General features: G+C 48.3%; 1 protein-coding gene across 4 annotated transcripts in view; it reads right to left on the bottom strand.

The window, feature by feature from the left end:
• Window positions 1-10806, bottom strand: part of TMEM201 (transmembrane protein 201) — a 29062-nt gene extending 18256 nt beyond the window's left edge. The window contains exons 1-6 of one of the 4 annotated variants that reach the window (XM_064678510.1): window positions 10656-10806; window positions 4719-4842; window positions 3641-3835; window positions 1720-1896; window positions 748-1139; window positions 118-321 (exon numbers count right to left, since the gene is read on the bottom strand). In XM_064678510.1, the coding sequence (XP_064534580.1) occupies window positions 118-321; window positions 748-1139; window positions 1720-1896; window positions 3641-3835; window positions 4719-4842; window positions 10656-10729 (1166 nt within the window). In that variant the 5' untranslated portion in view covers window positions 10730-10806. Of the gene's footprint in view, window positions 1-117; window positions 322-747; window positions 1140-1719; window positions 1897-3640; window positions 3836-4718; window positions 4843-10323; window positions 10481-10655 lie in introns of those variants that run through there. The other 3 variants (XM_064678512.1, XM_064678513.1, XM_064678514.1) reach the window with 3 other exon arrangements.
• Between the last annotated feature and the right edge of the window lie 2581 nt (window positions 10807-13387).

Raw genomic sequence — 13387 nt, 5'->3', positions numbered from 1 at the left:
AAACAAACAAGGAAACAGAGGAAGGGAAAATAAAAAGAGGAGAGAGAAGCACCAGTCGCAAAGAGTTCACAAGGCTTTTTTTGCTCCTTCCCCCAGGGTCACTGCTCTGGCTCTGACCTTCGGGGCCGGTATCTCCGCTGGCCCGTCGACTTCCGCGTGGCCACGGCTGCGGTGAATCCCACCAGGCAGCACAGGGACGTGGTGCCAAACTTGGCCGTGTCCAGCCAGCTGGGGGTTTCCATCTTCAGGTACCTCTCAGCCACGTGCAGGCTCATCACCACGAACCACAGCACCGAGGCAAACGCGTCGATTCTCCGGAGTCTGTGAAAAACCAAAACAAGAGTTTGAACACCAGCCAACTCCCTCGGTGCTGAGGAAGGAGAGGGAAGGTGGGGAAGAGGAGGGAAGGGTATGGATTGAGCAGGTTATGTACTGCCTCTGACTAGGTGCAGCCCTGCCCACTGCTGTGTAAGAACCTGAGTAGATCAGCTCCATTTTCTACCAGAGCTGCACAGGGAACTCTTCATTCACAGTAATTCAAGCTTAAATTGAATGAACCAAGGCACAGATCCAAAGCAAGCTCTGCTGTCTCCACCCAGCCTGCTGGCAAAGAGCTGTGCCACCCAGTGCTATGTGTGCCATTCTGGCAGATGTTTATCCCTGGATCACCGAGTCAAGACTGGACCAAAGACCTCCAATATAACATAGTTTTCCTTGGGGTGAACCAGGAGCCAAGTGCACACTCACCTGATCCTCCCAGCCAGGAACATGGCCAGCAGGCAGGTGAACAGCCCCAGCACAGCCACGGCCATCTGGTGATTCTTCCCGTAAGCCCACACGGCGCTCAGGTTCTCCACCACGTGCTCCGGGAGCAGCTGGAGCAGCTCCCTCCATCCTGCCACCCTCACCCAGGTGTCATTGCCCACGTCTGCATGGGAGGCTGAGCCAGTCCTGTTCTGAAGGGATGCTGGGCCAGAGGGAACGGGAGCAGGGACTGCTGTGCTGAGGGAGAAGGGGTTGCCTGACCCGTACAAGGCCATCAGAACCAGGAACGCGCAGCTGAGGAAGGCCAGGAAGCGCAGGAGTATCACCTGAGCTGGTGTGGTTATGGAAGCAGAGGAGGAGGATGAACATAAATTCTGCAGAAGAAGGGAGAAACACCTTGTCAGAAGCCTGAAGGAACTGCAGTAAGGTTTTGAAATGGTGCTTTAAGAAACACTTCCAGACTGTATGGTTTACTGGACTGTTTTGCTCAGGTCCTTCTAAGTCTCTGTACTGGGCTGACACCATATGGGATGTTGTAGACTAGCAGGGAGCAGTTGCAGAGCTATGAGCAGAAGCCAAGGTCAGGCAGGGAGAATGTCATAATTTACTTCCCATCGTTCTTTTTTAATTTTTTCCCCTTGTACTCTAGTTTCTTGCACTGCAGCCATAAATTGCCTTCCCTACCTCCCCTTCTCTGCCTGTCCCATAATTTTCCTTCCACTCTGTTATTATTACATTAGACTTGCCTTCTGGCAACTGCCCTGAATGACACCAGCAGGAGGAAAACCTCAAACTAACATCAGGAGCATCTGTGTACGCTGTACTCTTCTAAACTGCTGGGACAGAAGCAGCTCCCAGGTTTAGGGAGCCCCAAGGCTGCTGCCTCCCTTTCCCAGCAGCAAACCCAGGTGCAGTGGGATCAAGTTCCCTGCATTTCCTCCTGAGCCCCCTCACCTGGGCGTAGGCCTTGTCTGTCTCGCGGCGTTTGAAGTGGTGGCTGAGCAGCAGCGCGCGGAGCTGCCGGTTCTGGTGTTTGATGTAATACTCCACAGCAGCCTGGCACGGGCGGCACAGCTTGTAGGTCTGCTCCAGGTGGTGCTTGTACACCTCAATCTCCTCATCATACTTGCCCTGGTGAGAGAACAGGAGAGGAAACGTAGGTGAGCACTGCAGGTCCCTCACCTGTTATCATATTTGCTCCTGACAGGCGGACAAAGCGTGACTCCGGTCACGGAACAGCCCCCAGAGGAACCAAGCTGGAGGCCACGCATGCAACCAGCCTCACATACAGCTGACCCAGCCTCCATGTCCCAGAAGAGATGAAAAAAGCCTTGCAGAAGGCTGCTGTGGCCCAATTCCAGGATGCTGAATTTCTGTGGCCCTATTTTGCCGTCTTTGTTGAGACCTTATGAACTCAACACAGGAGGTGAGACAAGAAACTAAAACTGCTCTTCCCCTCCTCAAATGAGGGGACACAAAATACCTGTTGCCCCTTCACTCCACTGTGCTGGAGAAAGAGATAAGTTCCTTTCAAAAATCAGCCTCAAACTTGAAGGCTGTCCCTGTTTGGGAGATGAGCTCCACAAATCATTAATAACACTGGTAAAAACAGTCAGTAGGTAAGTTTTTCAGTGTCACTTCAGCAGACACATCACTTATCACAGAAGCTCCTAGGGCTCTTCTAACTCCAAGATCCCTGTACCAAAAGTGTCAGCTGAAAGCATGCAGCTTCTTTGGAAGCAGGATGGTGCATTGAGGCTGCCCAAGAGTTTGCTCCAGCAGTTCCATAGGCTCCATCTTTTGGAACCAAGAAGGAATCCCATGGCAGAGACCAGGAGCAGCAGGGTCATCCCTCACTGGAACAGGCCAGCAATGCTGCAAGAGGCCACTGCTGCCACTGACACACTTATCCAACCATGCTGGATAACACAGTCCTGTGTTTCTCAGCTGGCACAGACATTGCAGGTCACTGAATGCCTAAAAAGTGGCCAGAGGCAGTGCTTTGAGGAACTGCACAGGTCTGGCAAGAGGCAGGGACTAGAAATGAAGCTGAGAAAAGGGCACCAGCTGAAGATACTCTCATTAAGCATGATCAAATTTAAATCTGTTCTCTGGGAGTCATCCTGATCAAACTCATTACAATTACACAAAGCAGACTGGATTAGGTAAAACCAGAGGATGAACACATCCCACTACAGCACAGTCTAACCCCAAGGCTTGTTGACAATGGTGGAAAGCTAAGGAGTGCAGCACTAAATTCTCTGTGTGAAACGCTGGGGAGGCATAAAACTGTGAAGGAAAAACCCCATTATCCCATCCTCCATGCATATTAAGTAAAGGGAAAGCCAAGAAGTTGCTCAGCAGGAAATCCTGTTGCTGTAACTGTAAAATTCCCTTTGCCCTCCTAGGCACAGATGCCTGACCAGGGAAATTATGTGGCTGCACAGGATTCCTCTCCCACTGCACTAATAATGCAGAGCAGCACAGGCAGGGCCCCAGGAAAAACAGAATCTGTTAAGGTTTCAAGGTATCCAGCGGGCAGCTGTGCCTGCCAAATCCTGGAAGCTTGGCCATGGGAAGCACTGGAGCTGTAAGCTGATCTCAGCAATGTTTTGGGCTCGAGCTTCAACTCCCAGTGCTCATCTAGAACAGGGCATTACATTCCAGCTTTGGAATAGAATTAGGTAAATTTGCAACACTAATCAGTAACCTTCTCTGCACTGGAGTGCCACATAATGCTTCTGAAGACTATTGGAGCATCATTCCACAGTACACTGAAAAACTGCTCTCTCTCCTGCTTACAAGGCTGCAGGATGAATTAAACCGAGCAGGAATAGCAGAGCCACGCACGGGAACGCCTCGGTCAAACACTCACCTCCTCCCTCGGTGAGAATGAAGCCAGCTGTTTGATTTTCATGGTTTGATGGTTGTTGCACTTCTTGCAGAGCAGAATTTGGCTGCTCACCCACTGCTGTGGTTTGGTGGGATCACAGAAAGTTGTGCCGCCCGACACAACGTGGTTAAGGTGCTCCATGTACTGGGCAGGGATGGGCTTGTTGTAGTCTCCATTCTGACAAAAAAGCAGGAGGGGAAGCAGATCTAATGATCATAAAATCAAAACTGGGTTGGCAATAAGATTCCCTAAGCTCTGTCAGGAGCTCTACATGCATTCACCTATGTAACAAAGTAAATAAGAAAAAAAAAAAAGAGACAAAATGCTTCAAATCTTCTGCCCACCTCCACTGTTCCACACACCTATTGCAGGTTGTGCTGGATTCTGGCTTAAGACAGGTTTTGCTATTTAACAGAATACAAACCCGGAGAATAATAATATTTTAATATATTTCTAATTACTGTTAATATTTTATATATTATTTGCTATGTTTATTGTTGATAATATTAAATTATTAATAATTTAATTAATATTTAATCAATATTGCTAATAGTTTAATATAGTGCCGACACCTAAAATCTATTCTGACATGATTTTAAACTCTTTTACTGTTGTTGGCTATTAATAAAGACAATCTGATTGCATCATTAAAAACCAGAGGTTTTATTCTTCCATCCTCCTCGTCCAGTAGAAAGGAGCAGAAATCACCCAGAATGGTGGAATTGCATGCAATGTTTATATTAAAGCCTTTTTATCACACCTAGCACAGGGATTTTTACACTGTTTCATATACTTAAAAAAATATTCTTAAGAGATATGTCAAGGCTGCTTTTGCCCTTTAAAGAAAGGGAGGAAAATTTGTCTTCATTATCACAGCCAGCACACCCCAGTACAGCAGATTCCTTCTCAAAGCTGATCAAGTGATGGGCTGCTGAGCTCACCAGTGCTCAGCACAGCTGTCAAACCGCTGGACATTCCCGTGCACTGGGCCTGCATCACCTCAGAGGAGGAGCAGGGATTTCCCAAAGCACTGTCCCACCTTCCCAGCCCGTCCCAGTACCTCCTGGAAGCCGTTGTACTGCTCGCAGTTGGGGCAGTCCCAGCAGTTGCGGTTCCCGTACGGCACCACCGTGTCCTGGTTGCAGAACCAGCAGTTCACCGTCACGTGTGTGGGCTTCTTCCTGCTGGGGGAGGAAACGTGTCAGGCACGAACACTGAACTCAGCTGGTGGACAGGAAAGCACAGGCTTTCAAACAGGGGCTGGAAAAACAATCAGTCTTCCCATTCCGTGATACGACTCAGAGTAGTCGCTTTGGCAATGAAAAGGTGGGTTGTTAAAGTAGAAATTAATTCTGTACTAATACCATGAACATGCTGAATTATCAACTTCCCTGTTTTCCAGGGGCACATTTGGGGGTGCAAATCCTCTTCATAATCAGCAGTGTTATTATATGAGAAGGGTGCTGTAGAGTTGATGTTTAATACATAGAATCCCAGGAAAAGGAAGTTACGATCCACAAGAGCTGCCTATGATGGTGCTCAGAAACCCAGGAAAGGGGCTCATGGTTACAGTTCTATCTATTTTGACAGAAAATTTTTCAAGGGCAAGAGTTATCACATTATCTCAAGGCTCAGGCACTGTTAACAGCTGTTTCTTCACAGCTTTAGATACATAAAGAACTGAGGAAACAACACGTCTTCCCTGAGAACGGAAGGGATAAAGACTAATGACCTTGATCCATGAGCCCCTTGTTTCTTAAAGCAATCCTGTTAAAACAACAGCCAATACAGACAACCAGCTGTGATGTGACCACAGGTTGTGACAGATGTTTGAGCAAAGAGCTCCAGCGGCCCAAGCCCTGGGCCTGTCTGCTAAAGAAGGTCTGCATTTGTCTCAGAACTTGGTGCAATCTCCACAAGGAGCTCCCTGGCAGGTCAAGGCAGCACAGCCCAGCTGTCTGGGTTTATCAGAACCAGCCCCAGTCCCACTTCCAAGGGAAGGCAGCTGCTCAGGGACTGGCTATGGCAGCTATGCAGACAGATGGACCCAGCTGCCACGAGCCCAGCTCCACCAAGGCATTAATCTGTGTGGCTCCACTGCAGCGGCAGAGAAAGCAATGGAGCAGGGGGCTCATGGAGGGCCTGGGAAGCAACTAACAGGAATCCAAATGCTCCCAAATTGAGAGCAACTTCTCTTCTTCCTGCTCTAGGAAATGGTATCTGCTGCTACAAAATTCCATAGTGAAACACACTCTGAATCCTGCAGAAGTGTTGTCTGGCACCCTGCGACCAAACAGGCAGCTGGGTCTTCCCCTCTCTCTCAGCCATCACCTCTGTAGTTGGATGCCTAAAATTAACATTCTTCTTCCCTCTCATTTCCACAGACTGTGCCTTGAAACTTGGTTCATAGAATATCCAACCCTCAGGCAATGCCTGGCCTTCCAGTCTAGGTACTAACAGTGCTTGCAATGAAGCACTGAAACTCCAGCATGCATTGAGGATTCCCTGCCAGATGCTGAAAGAAAATAGCTGGAGCTACTTGGGTGACAGATTCTCACCCCAAAATAGATGCAAACACCCACACCCCTCCTAAAATGAATATTCCTTGCTCAACTTTCTTCACTGCCAAGGGGGCTCAAAACAGTAACTGATGCGAGTTAAAAATACCACTCCTGAAACTAACAGGCAAAAAAAAAAAAGTTTAAAGCAGACAAATCTAGGTCGTTAGTCTGACTTATCCATGAGCTCCCACTGTCCAAATGCCAAGAAAACCACTTGTCAAAACAGTCATGTGAAGGATGGACAGCAACACCTGTTGGTACTGGTTTCATCTCACCATCACAGGGGTACAAGTATAACATGCAGGCTTCTTTAACCACGAAAACACAAATCCTAGTGCTCCTCGAGCACAGGCTTCACAGTAAGTACAGCCTGAACTCCACCCACTGAGGGAGGTTATTGCACAAGTCCCAGGTACTGTGGAACATGCCACAATCCCACCCCCATGCTGCTGTTCCCCATCCTCTGGCATCCATGGAAATAAGACACCCCACACTTCAGCCCCTACCCACCCCCAGCGTCTTCCATGACATGACAGAGGAGGTGGAAGCACTGATTTTCAGTAAAAAAAGAATCAATGCCAGACCCTCTCCAAGAACTTGCTAATATAAGAGACCAAATCCTCAGTATACTCCAGACCTTCCCATCATTTCCCAAACAGGATTCCACTTCTAGTTCTTGAGGCTGAGGAACTGCTACCGAGGATTAAACAGCAGCCCTTCATTCTCACAATGTATGCAAAAGAAATGGCTAAGTCCTGGATTATTTAGGATAAGAGGCAATAATCCTTCCTTTTGTGAACCTATGATCTGTTGCCATAGAAATAGGTGCAAAAAACCCAAGTTCCAATCTGCTGGATGCAAAAAGAAGAACAAGGGGGAAAAAAGGTCATTTTAGGCAAGAACATGTAGGTGGGGTACTAGTTTTCTAGTAATTGGGCAGGACTTAAAAAGCAAAAAACAAGTACTGCATTTGGAAAGACTCTCAAATACAGATTTAATGAGTTTGGAGCTATATTTACCTTGACTGAATTCAGGCAGCAGCTGAAGGCAATAAGCTACAGCACACACTGCTTCTGAAGTCACACCCTGGGATGAGACAGACAATGCAAAACTGAGCACTTACAATGTGCTCAATCCCTTGCAAAACACGAGGCAAATCATCCCCGAGGAGTTTAAATGTACCACTGCACTAACTCGAACCAGCTTCACTGGGACAGAGAACCTCCCAGCAAAAGAAAACCTGAGCAGCAAGAGGTGACAATTACTGACAGCACAGGGGGATTCCACTCCCAGCTCACCTGCTGTGCTAACTCCGTGTGGAACCTGCACACACAAACAAGCTCGAGAAAATCCCCAGGCTTCGATAAATTATTCTGCAGGTAGAAGATATTTGCTTAAGACAACAGTGAGGGGAAAATACCCGCAGTAAACACATTTAGGGGATCAACACCTAAATGTCTGACAGCCCTCATATAACACAAAATGTTTCTTTGTGAGGGGCCATCAGACGACTTCATTTTGCTCACAAAAATCAGGTTGCAGCTCTGCAGGTCCTGTTGACACTGTTTAGCAACTACTTTGTGTCTGTCGTGTAACATAAGAGGACCTTAGGTTCCTTCCAACTCCCAGCACCCTTCACTATTCCTCATTTATACACATACTCAAGGCCACACTTTTAATGGATTGCCAGAAGAACAGTCTGCCTGAAAAGTGCTGATAATAATACACTGGATCTATAAATATTTATATATTTATTTATAAATATTTACATCTATTCCCCCTCCCTCCCTTTACTACTAGGTCAGAAAATGAAGATGTTTGGTTTTCCATATTTAAAAGAAATATGGATATGCAGTTCTTCAGGGGGTTATCCTCATCCTCTCTCAAGGATTAGAAGAAAAACCCAATTCTCTATTAAAAGTATTTAAAGCAGCACTCTTCATTCTGGCACAACTGGATTACAAAGCAATTATACAAAAGGCTATGCCAGCAAATCTGAAGGAAAGACACGCTAGGAAGAGGAGCTGATTTGCACAGATCAGTCCCAGGCACAGATCAAGCCATGGCACAGTCCAGCTCACCATCAGGGAAGCTCCTGGGTAGTTCCAGGTGGTGCCCATGTCCATCACCTGCCAATAAAGGGGTCTGTCAGTGCAGACCCAGTGCTAAAGCCCATTTTCCAGTGCAAGAAAAACACATCTATCTAAAGTCCAGCAGGTGAATGCTGTCACAGACACATCTGCTCACACGTACCAGTTGTGCACAGGGTTGAAGATTGAGCCACAAGATCAGATTTCTAGTACAGTGTCAGAGGTTACAATGCACCCTCTCCTCTCATAAAAGCCAGACTTAGTGTCCTCTTAAGAGGGAATAAGGTGCCCAGTGGACCTAGGCAGGGACACAGACTCACAGTTGTAACCACTCTCTGGGCTTGTCCCCCTCAAGGGCTGTCAGAACTGTGAAACTGCAGCTTCAGCAACTTTGAACACTCTGGAGAACACTGGCCCCAGGACAGGATGCTCCAGGAAAGGTGCCTCTTTTTGCCACTGCAGTACCTGTGACAAGCTTCCCAAGGAAATGTTGCTACAGCTGCTGGTCTGAACTCAGCACCCCAACCAACAAACAGGCAGCCAGGCTGTGATCTCAAAGAAAGACCACAAAACATACCAGAGTTTTTCTATCTGACCCAAACTCACGCGGATTAAGGAGTTCCTGTACACTGTACATCAAATCTTTTATTTCCTTGATTCAAAAAGCAAAGGTAGCATCATATTTGTGTTTGACATCGTGTCTGTGTCCCTTATAAAGCTGTCCTCCTTGATGACTGTGGAAGATTAATTTCTGAGACAGAGTAAGAAATCTGGTAACATCAGAACATTACTAAGAAACACAAACACGTACCCCCAAAGAATTATCAAGGTCACCTCCTGACAGAATTTACCAGCAGTCTTCAAGGACTTGGGAAGAAATGCTTTCCATTCCAGAGACCTTTTGATGAACTTGAGCAAAACAAATCCAATCTCCTCCCTCAAAAGGCATGTTAGCCTCAACTGGGTCAAAGAAACACTGCCTGCTTCACTGGGATTGCTTCAGGGCACCAGGATTTCTTGCCTACCCTAAATATGTCACAGAAATGCCAAGTCTTGTATATGGGCTAATGTACCACTGATCACTTATATGGTTCCACAAACAGCAAAGGCTTTAGAGCTAACCTTAAGCATGATATTGTGAATGAAGAAATATGCTTCTACTGCTAAGCATAAACTTGAAGTGAACCTTAACACAGGGAGCCCTTGGGGCTGCCTTTTCTCCAAGAGAAGCACTCAGTAGATGAGCTGATTGCTGTCTGTTGCTATAAAGACTAAAGTGCCTCGTATTCCATACATCCCTGCACTCCTGTCACGCTAGGCTAGATTAGAATCTGTCAAATTAAAGCTTTGCTCCTTTTTATGCGATCTGCATCCTGACATCTGTCCTGATGCTTTTCAAGCCTGCTTTCCAACTGGTCTGAATTTGTCCAAAAGTCAGGAATGTCCTGTGCAATCAAGAAACCAAGTAACCAAAGAATTTTGCTCCCTAATCAATAATTTTGACTTCTATGGAATCCCCCCGAAGTTCTAGCACCATGCTAAGTGTGCTGTGATTTCACAGCCCTGATCCCCAGGAAATCCTGCCTTCGCCCCTCATCAACCAGCACAACAAGCAGGATTTTCTCTTTCCCTGCCTCAAACACGTCAGAAAAAAATGGGGGAGACCCCGACCCCTGGGAGCCTCTGTCCCTGCATCCTCACATCTCTCCTGATGCTTTTCATTTGTCCTAAAGTCAGGAACGTTCTGTGCAATCAAGAAACCAAGTAACCAAAGACTTTTGCTCTCTAATCAATCATTTTGACTTCTACGGACACCCCCCCCGAGTTCTAGCACCGTGCTAAGGGCGCTGTTATTTTACAGTCCTGCAATCCTGCCTTCACCCTTCGCCAACCACGACAGCAAGCAGGATTTTCTCTTTCCCTGCCCCAAACACTTCAGAAAAAACGGGGGAGCCCCCGATCGCCGGGAGCCCGTGTCCCCGGCGGCGTGAGGGCAGCGACCCGCGGTACTCACCGCTTCCACCGCGGCGCGTCCTGGATGCTCAGCCCGGCACACACAAAAGCCATTCCGGGGGACACGGAAGGACAGATCCGGCCACTCACCCACACCCTGACAACGCGGGGGGCCTTTCCCTCAGCGCCCGCCTCGGGGACGGACCCAGACCCTGGCCGGGCGCACCCGCGGTGTCCCCACAGCCGCGGTGTCCCCACAGCCGGGCACCGGGCCCCGCGTGGCGCCTTCCCGCCGCCGCGGGCCGCACACCCCGCCATGTCCCTCCCTCCCTTCATTCCCTCCTTCCCTTCCCACACCCTCCTCCTCCTCCTCCTCCTCCCTGCCGGCCGTACCTCCGCGCGAAGCGGTAGAGCAGCAGCCCCGCGGCCGCGGCGCACACGGTGGCGCCCAGCCCGGCTCCCTCCATGCCGGCCCCGGCCCCGACCCGGCGGCGGCGGCGGCGCTTTGTACGCGGCGCGGCCGCCCCCCCGTCCCGCCCCTCGCTCGGCGGCGGGGGCGGCGCGTGACTCACGGAAAGGCCGGAGTCGTGCGGCGGGGCCGCCGTGAGTCAGCGCCGCCGAAAAAAGGCCGAGATCGTGGCGGCGGGGGCGGCCCCGCGGGCCCCCCGGCGCTGCCCGGGCCCCGTGCGGGGGCTGGCGGAGGGGAGGTCGTGCCTGGCCCCCGCCGTGCCTGGCCCGGGGCCCGCCGCGCTCGGGAGGCGGTGGGGAGTCGTTGGCTTGACTAAATTTAGACGCGGCGCTTTCCGCGTTAGAGACGGACAGGCCGGGCGTCCCGGTGAAGGGCGGCCGCGCTGCACAGGCACAGAACATCCCGGGCTGGAAGGGACACACAGAGATCATCCAATCCAACTCCTGGCCCTGCACAGACACCCCAACAATCCCACCCTGTCCCTCAGAGCGTTGTCCAAACCCTCGAGCTCTGGGAGCCTTGGGGCTGTGACCAAACCCTGGGGAGCCTGGGCAGTGCCCGACCACCCTCTGGGGGAAGAACCTTCTCCTGGAATCCAACCTAAACCTGCCCTGGCACAGCTCCAGCTGCTCCCTGGTCCTGTCACTGATCCCCACAGACATCAGCACCTGCCCCTCCATTTCCCCTCACAATGAAGTTGTACCTGCAATGAGGTCTCCTCTCAGTCCCCTCAGCCGCTCCACCCACACCTTCCCCTCAAGGCCCTTCACAGGTCCCAGCTCTGAAGGGGGAAAAAGGCTTCAAACATCATGTTTAACACCATTTAAAAAGGCACAAATGGAAAAGCTCTTCCCAAATATTTGTGCTGGAAGTAAGCTGTGCTTTTAAGGTTGTCTTAACTATGGTTGGGCTCTCTTCACTGTTCCATTTCCCTCTCCACAGATTTAACCACAGTAATGAATTCTGTGGAGTAACAGTGAATATTTCATCTTGACAAACGTAAAAGGGACATAATTTTTCCATCTCTCTTCCACTGTTTAGCACAGTCACTTAAGGATTGTTTTATGAGCCCAAGTGATAGGGATAGGAGGAACAACCCACCCTGTTATTTGGCACATGAAGACCTTTGAGGTCCTCTAGGACTTCTGGAGACCTAGTTATTTTTTCTTCAGAGGTCCCTCCCTTCCTATCAACTCTCTGTAGCACCAGTCCAGCCAGAGATGCATTGTTTGAAAGTTTCCTCCTTAAAGGAGCTAATGAGGAACTTGTGCAAAACCACTATAAATCACAGTGAGGGGCACAATCACAATACAAGCATGGATGCCAATTCTCAGCAAATGCAGGTATTTTGAGGGATATCACAATACCTAAAAGGAGGCAGTAAGTTTTACAGCATAAGGACTTTGACAAATCTTCAAATGCCTCAAAAATGCTTCCAAAACTAAATTAACCAACAAGAGCAGCTCATACAATTGCAGCAACAGTGTGTTTGTAACTTCAATTTAACTGTTAATATATGAATAGGAACGGGTTCAGTCCTGGTAAAGTTAATGGAGTCATAGTGGTGACTTCAGATAGGACTGTAGTTTCATCACCTTACTGATAATTAAACTACAAAGGGTCTATTAGTGAAGCCTTTACCTATCTTCCATGAAAATGACTTTCTGTGGAAGCTGGAGAAGAGGAATGAAGAGTGAAAAATGCTTTTAGTTTGACTTTCACAAGCAGAGAAAGGTTGGTTATTTTTAAATTCAGGTATCGTTTTGGTAAAAGCTACTTCAAATTCTTTCCTCTGGTAATAGGCTTATTCCATACTCAGTGACATCAATGGGATTGCTCACAGAGCGTCACCTAAAAATGGTAACTCTTTATAGGGTTTAAGGAATCAAGGGCCAGTGAATTTTAAAAATTCTATTAGATAGAGGAAGGAAAAAGGATTTAATTATGTTAATTCAGAAACTCTATTAGTTCCCAATATAGCTTATTAACCCTCTATCAAATTAAGACTAATTCTGTCAGGATTGGTAACAAAGCTTAAAGAACAAGAACAAAAATCCCGCAGAATTCCTGATTTTCCATCAGATTTAGGCAGAACAAAAAACTGTTCACTTTCTCTTGCTTTCTCTCTTACCAAGGCCCAGACTCCTCCAAAGGGCTGGAGTTCCCTCCCCTCATTCTCAGAAGACATCAGCAGTCTACACATTTGACTAACATTTTAGAAGTGAGCTAGAGCACTGTACGTACAGAGGAATGCTAATTTAGGAAAGCAAATCTCAGAAAATGTTTCAGAGTAGCAGCACAAGTGTCCCAGTTCTCAAAAATAGCATCAGCACTGTTTGACAGTTTTGCCTCCTATACAGCGAGGGAAGCTTTTGCTGCTCACTGTCTCCATAAAAAACCCGTGTCAATTTTTACTCAACTCTTTCCTGTTTTAGCTTAGGAGGAACGTGATCTGTTTTGTTCAGTAAGACATAACAGAAATCAGTTATTTTTGCCTCACAATGAGGTATACACACACAGTCTGCTGTCTTTGCTGTAAGCTCCTACATCACACTGATGTCAAACATGACCTCGAGTACCAGTCACCAGCTGGGGTCTGGTGCGAACAAATGGGATCTGAATCCAGTTATCAGCCCATTCTTTTTCTGCAGCAGAA

The sequence above is a fragment of the Pseudopipra pipra genome, chromosome 22 (genome assembly GCF_036250125.1).
Source record: "Pseudopipra pipra isolate bDixPip1 chromosome 22, bDixPip1.hap1, whole genome shotgun sequence".
NCBI classification, from domain to species: domain Eukaryota; kingdom Metazoa; phylum Chordata; class Aves; order Passeriformes; family Pipridae; genus Pseudopipra; species Pseudopipra pipra.
Note: the sequence above shows the minus strand (reverse complement) of the source record. Positions and strands in the feature narration are given on the sequence as shown.